Raw genomic sequence first — 16,535 nt, forward strand, 5'->3', positions numbered from 1 at the left:
AGAACTTCAAAGTTCCTTGCTACGGGTCCAGATCCAGGGATCCCAAGGCGGCTCTAGTGGATGCACTAGTAGCACCTTGGACCTTCAAACTAGCTTATGTGTTCCCGCCGTTTCCTCTCATCCCCAGGCTGGTAGCCAGGATCAATCAGGAGAGGGCGTCGGTGATCTTGATAGCTCCTGCGTGGCCACGCAGGACTTGGTATGCAGATCTGGTGAATATGTCATCGGCTCCACCTTGGAAGCTACCTTTGAGACGAGACCTTCTTGTTCAGGGTCCGTTCGAACATCCGAATCTGGTTTCACTCCAGCTGACTGCTTGGAGATTGAACGCTTGATTTTATCGAAACGAGGTTTCTCAGATTCTGTTATCGATACTCTTGTTCAGGCCAGAAAGCCTGTAACTAGAAAGATTTACCACAAAATTTGGAAAAAATATATCTGTTGGTGTGAATCTAAAGGATTCCCTTGGGACAAGGTTAAGATTCCTAGGATTCTATCCTTCCTTCAAGAAGGATTGGAAAAAGGATTATCGGCAAGTTCCCTGAAGGGACAGATTTCTGCCTTGTCGGTGTTACTTCACAAAAAACTGGCAGCTGTGCCAGATGTTCAAGCCTTTGTTCAGGCTCTGGTTAGAATCAAGCCTGTTTACAAGCCTTTGACTCCTCCTTGGAGTCTCAATTTAGTTCTTTCAGTTCTTCAGGGGGCTCCGTTTGAACCCTTACATTCCGTTGATATTAAGTTATTATCTTGGAAAGTTTTGTTTTTAGTTGCAATTTCTTCTGCTAGAAGAGTTTCAGAATTATCTGCTCTGCAGTGTTCTCCTCCTTATCTGGTGTTCCATGCAGATAAGGTGGTTTTACGTACTAAACCTGGTTTTCTTCCAAAAGTTGTTTCTAACAAAAACATTAACCAGGAGATTATCGTACCTTCTCTGTGTCCGAAACCAGTTTCAAAGAAGGAACGCTTGTTGCACAATTTGGATGTTGTTCGCGCTCTAAAATTCTATTTAGATGCTACAAAGGATTTTAGACAAACATCTTCCTTGTTTGTTGTTTATTCAGGTAAAAGGAGAGGTCAAAAAGCAACTTCTACCTCTCTCTCTTTTTGGATTAAAAGCATCATCAGATTGGCTTACGAGACTGCCGGACGGCAGCCTCCCGAAAGAATCACAGCTCATTCCACTAGGGCTGTGGCTTCCACATGGGCCTTCAAGAACGAGGCTTCTGTTGATCAGATATGTAGGGCAGCGACTTGGTCTTCACTGCACACTTTTACCAAATTTTACAAGTTTGATACTTTTGCTTCTTCTGAGGCTATTTTTGGGAGAAAGGTTTTGCAAGCCGTGGTGCCTTCCATTTAGGTGACCTGATTTGCTCCCTCCCTTCATCCGTTTCCTAAAGCTTTGGTATTGGTTCCCACAAGTAAGGATGACGCCGTGGACCGGACACACCTATGTTGGAGAAAACAGAATTTATGTTTACCTGATAAATTTCTTTCTCCAACGGTGTGTCCGGTCCACGGCCCGCCCTGGTTTTTTAATCAGGTCTGATAATTTATTTTCTTTAACTACAGTCACCACGGTACCATATGGTTTCTCCTATGCTATTATTCCTCCTTAACGTCGGTCGAATGACTGGGGTAGGCGGAGCCTAGGAGGGATCATGTGACCAGCTTTGCTGGGCTCTTTGCCATTTCCTGTTGGGGAAGAGAATATCCCACAAGTAAGGATGACGCCGTGGACCGGACACACCGTTGGAGAAAGAAATTTATCAGGTAAACATAAATTCTGTTTTATAAACAATTCAAACAGATTTTGATCCCTCACCTAGCGTCCCTTTTTTTTTAACCATCTAGACAAAGACAGGCAATTCTCCACACAATTCCTAGAGGCCCACATTTCAGTTATCCATAAATCGGGGGAAACCTCCGATGGAAATGGGTAGCTACCGCCCGATCTTGCTACTAAATAGCGACATTAAGATTTACGCAAAAGTTTTAGCTAAGAGAATCAACTCTGTTTTGGCCTCCCTTATCCACACAGATCAAGCAGGTTTTGTCCCACTCAGAAAGGCCAGGGATAACACCATCAGAGTTCTACTTCTGATGGCTTATGCAACCACGCACAAGGTCCCTTCTGTCCTGGTCACCACTGATGCAGAGAAGGCCTTTGATCGACTTAATTGGGCATTTCTCAAAAAACACTTTACCGTTTTGGTGAAACAATGATTAAGAGAATTTTTCCATCTATACACTAATCCATCAGCTAGAGTCAGTCAACGGTGTGCTATCCTATAGCTTTCAAATGGCACCATACAGGAGTGTCCCCTTTCTCCCATCTTATTCATTTTAACTATGGAAGCCTTAGCCATGCATATTAGACACAACTCCACTATTAAAGGGATTCAAGTGGGCCCAAATGAGTACAAAGTTATGTTTGCAGTCAATGTCCTCATCACATTAACCTCCCCAGTGTCCTCCCTACCAGCCCTGATAACAGAATTCGAGAAACTCTCAAACTTTTTAATTAACCAACAGAAGTCAGATCCTGAATATCTCTCTATCACTGAAGGAATTTACTTCCCTTAAAACGGCTTGCCCGTACAAACTTGACATCCCATCTTAAATACTTAGTAGTATTATTGTCCCCTCGAATAACACAATTGTTTGACGTAAACTATAAGCCTCTTACACTCGACTCAACAGACCCTCACGTGGCAAGAAAAACCACTTCATGGTGGGGCAAGATACAGGCAACTAAAATTACAGTACTACCAAGAATGTTGTACATCCTCCAAACCATCCCAATAACCCTCCCCAAGATATACATCTAACAGCTCCAACGATGTCTAAATTATTTTATTTTGGGACGTATATGCCCTCGAATCAATATAGCCACCATGTATAGATCAACAAGAGAGGGAGGACTAGGAGTCCCCGAGATAGAGGCATACTATAGGTCAATAGTGCTCCAACGCATACACGATTGGCATGCGAAAACTTGGGTTTCATTGGACTCCCAGATTTTTAAATCCCCTACCCCTGGTTCCCTTTGTTGGACTCCAAAATGTCAAGGCCTTCACAATGTAACAAATCACCTTTTTATAGACACATTTTTAATACATGGGACCACATAACACTGACAACCGGGATCTCCACAAAAATTTCCCCAATGACTATCTCCCCCAATATGCAATTTATAGGGGGGTATGCACCCATGGGAAGGATAGGCGAAATTCTAGAAACCCCCGAATCTGTTCCTTTCTTCTCCTTTCTAGCCCAAGGGAAATTGAAGCCACAAGACAGCCTCCAAGTTATTTTAAATGGAGCATTTACTTTGTGGCTCAAGTACTCTGATTCATCACTTTCTGCAGAACACGAATCTTAAACCCGACCTAACAAGGTCACTAACGCCGTATGAACAATTCTGTGTCAAGCCTACTACACCTAAAGGTTCCCTCTCCTTCCTATCCTCGACTCTGCAACATCTATCTATTCCTACACATGTAACACAATGGCACAAAGAACTCCACAACACATTAGATGTTCAAGAATGGAGACACATTTTATAATACCACCCACAGATCCTCCACATCAACACATATACTCAAACTAAACTTTAAAATACTCCTCCGATAGTATCTGACCCCAGTCAGATTAAACAAAATTTACCCATCTTCCTCTCCAGTATGCTGGAGAGGCTGTAAAATGAAAGGCACCATGTTGCACATGTGGTGGGAATGCCCTAGAGTCGCCCCTTTTTTGGGACAAAATCTCGCACACTTTTAAAAAACTATTAGGTACAGACTTTACCCTAACGCCTGAAATAGCATTACTGAACAAACGTCCCCCTGGAAGATGTAAAATTCGCAACACTTTACTGAAATTAGGATTAAATTGTGCTAGGCTACTGATAGCATCACATTGGAAGTCCCCACAACTCCCCTTCCCAGACACTTTGGATTCGGAAATGAATGAAATACTACCCATAGAACAATACGGTTACTACAGAACAAATAGGATTTCTTTGTTTGCAGACATTATTTTTTTACTGGGAATCCTTGTTTGATAACACTGTTTTACCCCTTGAACAACGCACACCACTACATAACCATCCCTTTACCTAATGACAGACTTACACATGAGACCCCCCCCTCTCTTATGATGAGCTGAGACCTTTATGTTACAAACCCTAATATCAACTCTTCACACCCCTCTCGCGGTAGAATGCTCCAATTTAACTTAGAATTACTGGTACCACCATCTTGTATTTTAATTTGTCCCAACTGTGTTCACAAACTCCTATTTGAGTCATTTACACAATTGCATACAAACTGTTTAGTGATTGTATAACAGTAGTGGAATCAATGTCTTTCTGTGATATACCCTATGCTTTTTTAATGGAATAAATTTCAATAAAAAATATTTGTGGGGGGACTGCACTGAAAGACTAGTTAACCAGTAAGAAGAAGCAGCAGCAGTTACATCAGCAATAGAGATAACTGGTCTAAACAAATAACCTGGTTGCAGAAATGCCCTTTTGTGAAAGAATTAAAGGGACACTCAGGTTAAATTCAATTTTCATGATTCAGATACAGTATGTAATTTTAAACAACTTTCCAATTTACTTCCATTAAAAAAAATGTGCACAGTCTATTATATTTACACTTTTTGAGTCACCAGATCTTACTGAGCATGTGCAAGAATTCAGACTATACATATATGCATTTGTGATTGGCTGATTGCTATCACATGGTACAAGGGGAGTGGAAATATACATAACTTTGAACGTTGTTATAAAAAAATCTACTACTCATTTGAAGTTCAGACTAAGTGCTATTGCATTGTCTTGTTATCTTGCATTTGTTGATTATGCAAATCTAATGTGTTGACTGGTCCTTTAAAGGCTTCCTATCTAAAGGGTCCTTTTAAAAGAAATAATGTTTTCCAAATGGGATAGTAGTTTGTTTAGCCAGTGGAAATGGCCCCATCTACTTTAGAGACAGTCTCCCACAGTTCAATATTGGAGGCATGTAAGGGATTTAACTTTTTAAATCCTTGCAGAAGAATTAAATTGCCTGTTTTAGGCCATTCCCTTCACAATTTCAGAAACCACATCTGGAATAGGAAAAACCTCAGGGGTTTTTGCAAAAAAAAAAGTTTTATAGACCTAGATCCAAACGGTTTAAAAGGCTTTTCCTCAGAACCCTTAGAGAAAGCAAAACCTCTTTTCTCTTAAGTGTAGTCAGTCCACGGGTCATCCATTACTTATGGAATATATCTCTTCCTAACAGGAAGCTGCAAGAGGATCACCCAGCAGAGCTTGCTACATAGCTCCTCCCCTCACATGTCATATTCAGTCATTCTCTTGCAGCCTAACTAGATAGGTCGCTGTGAGAGGTCTGTGGTGTTTTTTAACTTAGTTTATTTCTACAATCAAAAGTTTGTTATTTTAAATGGCACCGGAGTGTGCTGTTTATTCTCAGGCAGCATTAGAAGAAGAATCTGTCTGCGTTTTCTATGATCTTAGCAGACGTAACTAAGATCCACTGGCTGTTATCTGAGGAGTGAGGTAACTTCAGAGAAGGGGAATAGCATGCAGGGCCCCCCTGCAAATGAGGTATGTGCAGTAATTATTTTTCTGAGGAATGGAATTGACTGAGAAAATACTGCTGATACCAATGTAAAGTAAGTTCAGCCTTAAATGCAGTGATAGCGACTGGTATTAGGCTGATGTGTGTGTGTACACTGAATGTATTTTTCTAAGGAATGGAATTGACTCTGAAAATACTGTTAATATTGAAATAATGTATGAGCCTTAACTGCAGTAAAAGCGACTGGTAGCAGGCTTATTAATAACACTTCATAACTTTTCAAATGTATGTTTAAAACGTTTACTGGCATGTTAATCGTTTTTTGTGAGGTACTTGGTGATAAAACTTATTGGGGCATGATTTTTACCACATGGCCATCTTTGTTTTCTGCATAGAAACAGTTTTCTGAGCTTCCCCACTGTTGTAATATGAGTGGGAGGGGCCTATTTTAGCGCTTTTTTGCGCAGTAAAAGTTCATTCACAATCTGTCTACTTCATCCTCCATGATCCAGATCGTCTCTAGAGAGCTCAGGGGTCTTCAAAATTCATTTTGAGGGAGGTAATCAGTCAGAGACCTGTGACAGTGTGTTTTGACTGTGAGAAAAACGTTAATTATTAAATTGTTAATCCGTTTTTGTGTATTAGGGGGTTAATCATCCATTTGCTGGTGGATGCAATCCTTTGCTAACTTAATACATTTACTGTGAAAAATTGGTTGCTATAACTATTTTGTTTCATTATTTCAACTGTGACAGCTTTTTGTGCTTCTTAAAGGCACAGTAGCGTTTTTTTATATTGCTTGTAAATTTATTTAGAAAAGTATTTCCAAGCTTGCTAGTCTCATTGCTAGTCTGTTTAAACATGTCTGACACAGATGAATCTCTTTGTTCACTATGTTTAAAGGCCAATGTGGAGCCCAATAGAAATTTATGTACTAATTGCATCGATGCTACTTTAAATAAAAGTCAATCTTTACATGTAAAGAAATTATCACCAGACAACGAGGGGGAAGTTATGCCGACTAACTCTCCTCACGTGTCAGTACCTTCGCCTCCCGCTCAGGAGGTGCGTGATTTTGTGGCGCCAAGTACATCAGGGAGGCCCTTACAAATCACTTTGCAAGACATGGCTACTGTTATGACAGAAGTATTATCTAAATTGCCAGAATTAAGAGGCAAGCGCGATAGCTCTGGGTTAAGGACAGAGCGCGCGGATGAGGTGAGAGCCATGTCAGATACTGCGTCACAGTTTGCAGAACGTGAAGACGGAGAGCTTCATTCTGTGGGTGACGGATCTGATCCAGGGAGACTGGATTCAGAGATTTCTAATTTTAAATTTAAGCTTGAGAACCTCCGCATATTGCTAAGGGAGGTATTAGCGGCTCTGAATGATTGTAACACGGTTGCAATTCCAGAAAAATTATGTAGGTTGGATAGATACTATGCGGTACCGGTGTGTACTGACGTGTTTCCTATACCTAAAAGGCTTACAGAGATTATTAGCAAGGAGTGGGACAGACCTGGTGTGCCCTTTTCCCCTCCTCCCATATTTAGGAAAATGTTTCCAATAGACGCCACCACACGAGACTTATGGCAGACGGTCCCTAAGGTGGAGGGAGCAGTTTCTACTTTAGCTAAGCGTACCACTATCCCGGTGGAGGATAGTTGTGCCTTTTCAGATCCAATGGATAAAAAATTAGAAGGTTACCTTAAGAAAATGTTTGTTCAACAAGGTTTTATCTTACAGCCCCTTGCATGCATTGCGCCTGTCACTGCTGCGGCGGCATTCTGGTTTGAGTCTCTGGAAGAGGCCATTCGCACAGCTCCATTGGATGAAATTATGAACAAGCTTAAAGCACTTAAGCTAGCTAACGCATTTGTTTCTGATGCCGTCGTACATTTAACCAAACTTACGGCTAAGAACTCCGGATTCGCCATCCAAGCGCGCAGAGCGCTATGGCTTAAATCCTGGTCAGCTGACGTGACTTCTAAATCTAAATTGCTTAATATTCCTTTCAAAGGGCAGACCTTATTCGGGCCCAGCTTGAAAGAAATTATAGCTGACATTACGGGAGGTAAGGGCCATGCTCTACCTCAGGACAGGGCCAAATCAAAGGCCAAACAGTCTAATTTTCGTGCCTTTCGTAACTTCAAGGCTGGAGCAGCATCAACTTCCTCCGCTCCAAAACAGGAAGGAGCTGTTGCTCGTTACAGGCAGGGCTGGAAAGTTAACCAGTCCTGGAACAAGGGCAAGCAGGCCAAGAAACCTGCTGCTGCCCCCAAGACAGCATGAAGAGAGGGCCCCCTATCCGGAAACGGATCTAGTGGGGGGGCAGACTTTCTCTCTTCGCCCAGGCTTGGGCAAGAGATGTCCAGGATCCCTGGGCGTTGGAGATCATATCTCAGGGATATCTCCTGGACTTCAAAACTTCTCCTCCACGAGGGAGATTTCATCTTTCAAGGTTATCAGCAAACCAAATAAAGAAAGAGGCGTTTCTACGCTGTGTACAAGACCTCTTACTAATGGGGGTGATCCACCCAGTTCCGCGGACGGAACACGGGCAGGGATTCTATTCAAATCTATTTGTGGTTCCCAAGAAAGAGGGAACCTTCAGACCAATCTTGGACTTAAAAATCCTAAACAAATTTCTAAGAGTTCCATCATTTAAAATGGAAACTATTCGAACCATCCTTCCCATGATCCAAGAGGGTCAGTACATGACCACAGTGGATTTAAAGGATGCCTACCTTCACATACCGATTCACAAGGATCATTATCGGTACCTAAGATTTGCTTTCCTAGACAGGCATTACCAGTTTGTAGCTCTTCCCTTCGGATTAGCTACGGCTCCAAGAATCTTTACAAAAGTTCTGGGCTCATTTCTGGCGGTACTAAGACCGCGAGGCATAGCGGTGACTCCGTACCTAGACGACATTCTGATACAAGCGTCAAGTTTTCAAACTGCCAAGTCTCATACAGAGATAGTTCTGGCATTTCTGAGGTTGCATGGGTGGAAGGTGAACGTGGAAAAGAGTTCTCTATTACCACTCACAAGAGTTCCCTTTCTAGGGATTCTTATAGATTCTGTAGAGATGAAAATTTACCTGACAGAGGCCAGGTTATCAAAACTTCTAAATGCTTGCTGTGTCCTTCATTCCATTCCACACCCGTCAGTAGCTCAGTGCATGGAAGTAATCGGCTTAATGGTAGCGGCAATGGACATAGTACCATTTGCGCGCCTGCATCTCAGACCGCTGCAATTGTGCATGCTAAGTCAGTGGAACGGGGATTACTCAGATTTGTCCCCCCTACTAAGTCTGGATCAAGAGACCAGAGATTCTCTTCTATGGTGGCTCTCTCGGCCACATCTGTCCAAGGGGATTATCTATCGCAGGCCAGATTGGACGATTGTAACAAGACGCCAGCCTTCTAGGCTGGGGCGCAGTCTGGAACTCCCTGAAAGCTCAGGGATTATGGACTCAGGAGGAGAAACTCCTCCCAATAAATATTCTGGAATTAAGAGCAATATTCAATGCTCTCCTAGCTTGGCCTCAGTTAGCAACTCTTAGGTTCATCAGATTTCAGTCGGACAACATCACGACTGTGGCTTACATCAACCATCAAGGGGGAACCAGAAGTTCCCTAGCGATGTTGGAAGTCTCAAAGATAATTCGCTGGGCAGAGTCTCACTCTTGCCACCTGTCAGCGATTTACATCCCAGGCGTAGAGAACTGGGAGGCGGATTTTCTAAGTCGCCAGACTTTTCATCCGGGGGAGTGGGAACTTCATCCGGAGGTCTTTGCTCAACTGATTCTTCGTTGGGGCAAACCAGATCTGGATCTCATGGCGTCTCGCCAGAACGCCAAGCTTCCTTGTTACGGATCCAGGTCCAGGGACCCGGGAGCGGTGCTGATAGATGCTCTGACAGCCCCTTGGGTCTTCAACATGGCTTATGTGTTTCCACCATTCCCGATGCTTCCTCGTTTGATTGCCAAGATCAAACAGGAGAGAGCTTCGGTGATTCTGATAGCGCCTGCGTGGCCACGCAGGACCTGGTATGCAGACCTAGTGGACATGTCGTCCTGTCCACCGTGGTCTCTACCTCTGAGACAGGACCTTCTAATTCAGGGTCCTTTCAAACATCCAAATCTAATTTCTCTGAGGCTGACTGCATGGAGATTGAACGCTTGATTCTATCAAAGCGTGGCTTCTCGGAGTCGGTTATTGATACCTTTAATACAGGCTAGGAAGCCTGTTACCAGAAAAATTTACCATAAGATATGGCGCAAATATTTATATTGGTGCGAATCCAAGAGTTACTCATGGAGTAAGGTTAGGATTCCTAGGATATTGTCCTTTCTACAAGAGGGTTTAGAAAAGGGCTTATCTGCTAGTTCGTTAAAGGGACAGATTTCTGCTCTGTCTATTCTTCTACACAAACGTCTGGCTGAAGTTCCAGACGTTCAGGTTTTTTGTCGGGCTTTAACTAGGATTAAGCCTGTGTTTAAGACTGTTGCTCTGCCGTGGAGCTTAAACTTAGTTCTTAATGTTCTTCAAGGCGTTCCATTTGAACCCCTTCATTCCATTGAAATCAAGCTGTTATCCTGGAAGGTTTTGTTTTTGATGGCTATTTCCTCGGCTCGAAGAGTCTGAGTTATCTGCCTTACATTGTGATTCTCCTTATCTGATTTTTCATTCAGACAAGGTAGTTCTGCGTACTAAACCTGGGTTCTTACCTAAGGTAGTTACTAACAGGAATATCAATCAAGAGATTGTTGTTCCATCACTGTGTCCTAACCCTTCTTCAAAGAAGGAACGACTTTTGCATAATTTGGACGTAGTCCGTGCCCTGAAGTTCTATTTGCAGGCAACTAAAGATTTTCGTCAAACTTCTTCCCTGTTTGTCGTTTACTCTGGACAGAGAAGAGGTCAAAAGGCTTCGGCTACCTCTCTCTCTTTTTGGCTTTGTAGCATAATACGTTTAGCCTATGAGACTGCTGGACAGCAGCCTCCTGAAAGGATTACAGCTCATTCTACTAGAGCTGTGGCTTCCACCTGGGCCTTTAAAAATGAGGCCTCTGTTGAACAGATTTGCAAGGCTGCGACTTGGTCTTCGCTTCACACCTTTTCAAAATTTTACAAATTTTACACTTTTGCTTCTTTGGAGGCTATTTTTGGGAGAAAGGTACTTCAGGCAGTGGTTCCTTCTGTTTAATGTTCCTGCCTTGTCCCTCCCTTCATCCGTGTACTTTAGCTTTGGTATTGGTATTCCATAAGTAATGGATGACCCGTGGACTGACTACACTTAACAAGAGAAAACATAATTTATGCTTACCTGATACATTTATTTCTCTTGTAGTGTAGTCAGTCCACGGCCCGCCCTGTCTTTAAGGCAGACCTAAATTTTAATTAAACTCCAGTCACCACTGCACCCTATGGTTTCTCCTTTCTCGTCTGCTTTGGTCGAATGACTGAATATGACATGTGAGGGGAGGAGCTATGTAGCAAGCTCTGCTGGGTGATCCTCTTGCAGCTTCCTGTTAGGAAGAGATATATTCCATAAGTAATGGATGACCCGTGGACTGACTACACTACAAGAGAAATAAATTTATCAGGTAAGCATAAATTATGTTTTTAAAAGAACTAATCTCTTCAGCTTTTAACAAAAAAGGATGAATCCGGTTAAACATCAGAAGATTCCCCATCATCTGAGTATACTTCTCCTTTTTGAAGACTTAACAGGATTATGAACAGAAATCCTAGCTTCAGAAGGAATAGTACTAGTAGAAGGTAAATTCTGAACTGACCTTTTACACTTACTTGAAGCCGGGAGAGCGGCCATCATTTCAGTAACAGTAGATTTGATGAGATCCACTGTAAGAAACAAACAGAAGGAGCAGTAATAACCATAGAAGCAGCATTGGGTTGGTCTCAATGCGTAAATATATTTTAAACACAGTCACATAAATAAGCTGGAGGAAATGCCTCAGATTTTAATTGTTTTTGTTTTTTACAATATACACATGTAACATAGAAGCTAGGTCCCATGAACACATTACTTCAAAGGTAGATTTAGGGACCGAATCAGAAGGCTCCAATACAACATTGATATACAATAGCATAAACAATTATATCCCCTTAAAAAAAATCTCTTGAGAAATTGAAAACGTACCCCCTCCTAAAGAGGCTTAATAAAAGTTACAGGTTTAAGGCGTGCTAAGCTGAAACAAAAATAAAGTAGAAGACAAGTAGACTCCACACCCAAAGCCTTGATAGTGCTCAGCAGAGTAGAGAATGCACACACAAAAACTATACTGTTAAGTGTGTGTCTGTATATTACACACACCCAAACTAGACTACAGAGTCATATAAATATATTTACCAACAAACACATCTACTTGCCAAACCAGTACTGAAACATATCAGAGGTTATGGAATAGAAGTATATTGTAGAAACAAAAGATGAGTCCCTGCAACCACTAGGGAAGGTTTGTGGCAAAATTTCCCTTAAGGTGAAAAAGAAAGCCACTAACCATACCCCAATTACATCCCTCTGAAAAACACTGTACTCTGAGGGGAAACCGGGCTTCAACATAAACTGAAAGCCCCTCTCACTGAACTCATATGCACTTCTTCACCTTCCTCTAGCGGAGACAAAAACAAGACTGTGAGGTGGGAGGAGTTTATTAGAGCTTTTGGGGGTTGTGAATCTTTGCCTCTTTGTGGTAGGGAAGAGTAATGGATTGTGGACTCGCCAATATGAAAAATTAAATTTATCATTGGGTAAGCATAATGTTTTTAATACTTTGTATACATTCTATCCTCAAACAGTACAATTCTGTAATCAAAATGGTAGAAAATTATTTAAAACTGTGTGTAGTCCACTCAATGTTAAAGATAGTAAAGTCAAATTTCTAAATCATCCTGGACTAGTGGACGTATAGTCTGGCTCCTAGACTTTCAACAAATTTTTCAAGTCGAAATAAAATTTTCTTTATTCATTTAGAGCATGCAATTTTTAAATTTTCTAATTTACTTCCATTAACAAAATGTGCATTCTTTTTATATTTACACTTTTTTTTGAATCGCCAGCTCCTACTGATCATGAGCAAGAAAGAATTCACATAATATGCATCTGTGATTGGCTGATGGCTGTCACATGATATAGGAGGAGTGGATAACGATAACTGAGATTTGTAAGAAAAAAATCCGCTACGCACTAGAAGTTCAGATTAAATGCTATTGCATTGTCTCTTTATCGTGCAAATCCACTGTTTACTGGTCCTTTCACACACACAATTCTTCTTTCTATATTTTTTTTTGGATAAGCAGGAATGTAAGCTTAGGAGCCAGCCAATTTTTTGTTTAGGGTAGCGCTTGCTGATTGGTGGCTACATTTTAGGCTACAGCTTCTCAATGAAGTATCTGGCTTTTGAATGTAGGATTTCTGGGAGACTGAGTACTTCCACTTGTTTCTGAGAAGGCGATTTAAACTTGCAAACAAATTATGGCCAGAACCCATTAATTTTCCATATATAATATATGTATATTTTCTCTAGGGTGTGTAGAGGATCTGCATTGACTTTTCCATTTGATATGTGATTATATTGCATATCACATTGAAGAAATGTCAACGGTTCTCTTAAGATCTCTCCTCTTTAAATGGACACTCAAGTCTAAAACCTTTATGATTCGGATAGAATGTGCAGATTTAAGACCCATTCCAATTTACTCCTATTATCAAATTTTGCACAGTCTCTTTATATTCACACTTTCTTGGGAACAAGATCCTATTAAGCATGTGCACAAGTTCACATGGTATACGTATACTAGTCTGTGATTGGCTGATGTCTGTAACATCATACAGGGGGTTGGAAAATGAGAGAGTACATTTATCACTGCTTATTTAAAATTCACAGTAGGTGTTAAATCATTTTGTCTTATTATGCACTTGTTCTGCAATTCTACTGCATTGAGTAGTCCTTTAAGTTTTGCTATGGTAGATTAATTGTAATTCTGTTTTTGACTTTCTTCTAGTATCTGAAAACAATTACCATGTTCGTATAGAAGTCTTCAGTTCTGCAGTCATGGAAACATTTTTTTTCTTAACTAATTTGTTCACATTTCACAACTTTTTATTTTAAAAAAAGTGTTTTCGTACTTGTGTATTGGCAATACTCGTGGTATTGGGTGAAGACCTGCCCCGAGATACTTGTTTGGTAATAAGACTTCTAAGTTGTTGCTTGTGACCTGAACCTGACAGGAAGCAGAAGTATGTTTTATGTGGGTGCCTGTTTGTTTATATAATGTCATTTGGCTTGTATGACACACTTAATACTTTAGAGGAATAAAATGCCCCACTGTCATCTCTCTGATCACTGAATAGTTTGAATACTGGAGCGTGGTCCTCACAGCATATGTTGTGTGCATGCCACTGAACCTAGATTATTTTTGAAAATGTAAGTAATATATAATATATTAATTATATATTTTTTTTTATTTCCCCCCCCCCCCCCAACATTGTGAAATGCACCCATGCAAATTAAATGTTTAACTATCCCCTTAACACTATTAGTTTGGAGTAAGTACACACATGTTCAACTACTAGTATGTGGACAGTTTGCCTACTAGTTATAATGTAAAACTCATACAGCTCTACTGGTGTACACACAGACACACAAAACTGGTAAGATCTTGAATTTGATAACCTTAGTCCAAGTATTTTCTGCTACAATTCCCTTATGTTATAGGTCTTGCATTTAGTCTTATTTTGTTGGAGATTTATTATTCCTTAGAGATTTAATTTAACAAGCTGCATCCTGTCGGTAAAGTTGGGTGATTTCCATTGTTGGCCGTTGCTGGGAACAGACAAATCGCACCTGCTCTGCATGACTTATAGCAAACGTAAGGAAGTTCTGTGAAAAATCTGTGAGAGAGGGATGATTCATCCTAGAAATATTGCCAGCTGGCAGGGTTTCTTTCAAAGCTTGAGAAAGCCGTAGCCTTGATAGTTACTGATATCTTGATGTGTGAAAGTTAAGTAACCCTTTCTTACAATGAAGGAACTTTTTAATTATGATGAAAATGAGTGCTCCAGGATAGAAAACCTAGCTGGGGAATGGATAATTTGTCTGTCTCCAGGCTTTGATGCTTTGCTATACTGGTGCCAGATAAAGGTTTGTGAGTGGTTTATTATATATATATATATATATATATATATATATATATATATATATATATATATATATATATATATATATATATATATATATATATATATATATATATATATATATATATATATATATATATATATATATATATATATATATTCAATTTACACAGTTTCAGAATAACAACCTTTTTTTCAGTCATGTGACTGCTATTGAAAAGCATTGAGCAGCAGTGCATTGATTAAAATAGCCAGTAGGTGGCGCTGTCTGCTTGTGTTGCAGCAAAGATAAGCAAGCTGAAATTAATCAGTTTAACCAGACCTGAGCTTTCGAGCAGATTTCAAAAGAACAAGATTTTCCTGTCTATAAATCAGTCCAGATTGGAATGCATAGAAAGAACTGTTTGCAGAAAAATGCAAGTGAAGTTTGTGTTGTGTGATTGTTTTATTAGGCTTATAATGCTGTTTAGCATGTAAAGCCTTCATTTCAAAGCTTTAAAAACTTAATTCCGGCGTAAACTGAGGGCTACCTATACATACATACATACATACATACATACATACATACATACATACATACATACATACATACATACATACTCTTGGTAATTCCCATAGTCTTTGATTATAACCATATCTTTCTTGCAGATGTTCAGGCTGTAGCCTATGAGGAGCCAAAGCACTGGTGTTCTATTGTCTACTATGAGCTCAACAATCGTGTAGGAGAAGCTTTTCATGCCTCCTCAACAAGTGTGTTGGTGGATGGTTTCACTGATCCTTCAAACAACAGGAACAGATTTTGCCTTGGGCTCTTGTCCAATGTGAACCGCAATTCCACTATTGAGAACACCAGGCGGCATATTGGAAAAGGTACATTTTTAGTTTAAATTTGCTTATTTCAACACAATGAACTTGTCAGAGCTGGTTTCATTCCAGTTAATTGCTTAAGATGTATTAGCCAATGTATATGAATCTGAGCAAGTACTATTTTGTAAATCTAAACTTCATCAGTACTTATCTTTTTAAAAATGATCAAAAGCTTAGAATAAAAATAAATAGAATAAATAAAAAAGCTTAGAAAAATGTTTTTTTATATGACTGTGTGTATGTATATATATGTATATGTATATGTATGTGTATATATATATATATATATATATATATATATATATATATATATATATATATATATATATATATATATATATATATATATATATATATATACACATATATACACACACACATATATACACACACATATACACATATGTGTGTGTGTGTATATATATATATATTTGTGTGTGTGTAATATATATATATATTTGTGTGTGTGTAATATATATATATATATATATATATATATATTTTTTTTTTTTTTTATTTTTTTTTCATATTCAGTAGCAGTGAGTTCACAAAATCCATTCATAACCTATGGGAAGTACTTCACTTGGCAGCCAGGAGGAGGCAGACACACCCCAAACAGAGCATTAAATATGCCTCCCAGTAAATCTTTGCTTCGTTTTATGGAGGTAGACATATGCTCTGCTGAAGATTCATTTTTTTTTTTTTTTATTAATATAATTTATTTTTATTGTCCTCAATGGATTGTTTCCTGCAATAGGGCAGGGGAGGTGATAAAGACCATGTAATCCTTTTAGTAGAGTATTGGTATATGTTGGCTTCTGGATGTCGCTGGGAAGTTCCCATGCTGCCTCCAGTGTAATGCTGCTTCCTCCTTTTCTTTGGCAAACCGTGTTACACTGATTTTC

At 39.8% G+C, this 16,535-nt stretch overlaps 1 protein-coding gene across 1 annotated transcript in view; it reads left to right on the forward strand.

Annotated features, from left to right (window-relative positions):
- The window catches only part of SMAD1 (SMAD family member 1), a 195,697-nt gene that overhangs the window by 127,075 nt on the left and 52,087 nt on the right, over positions 1–16,535 (forward strand). The window contains exon 4 of the mRNA XM_053703706.1: positions 15,412–15,633. Within this exon, the coding sequence (XP_053559681.1) occupies positions 15,412–15,633 (222 nt within the window). The remainder of the gene's footprint in view (positions 1–15,411; positions 15,634–16,535) is intronic.

Source organism: Bombina bombina, chromosome 2 (assembly GCF_027579735.1).
Source record: "Bombina bombina isolate aBomBom1 chromosome 2, aBomBom1.pri, whole genome shotgun sequence".
NCBI classification, from domain to species: domain Eukaryota; kingdom Metazoa; phylum Chordata; class Amphibia; order Anura; family Bombinatoridae; genus Bombina; species Bombina bombina.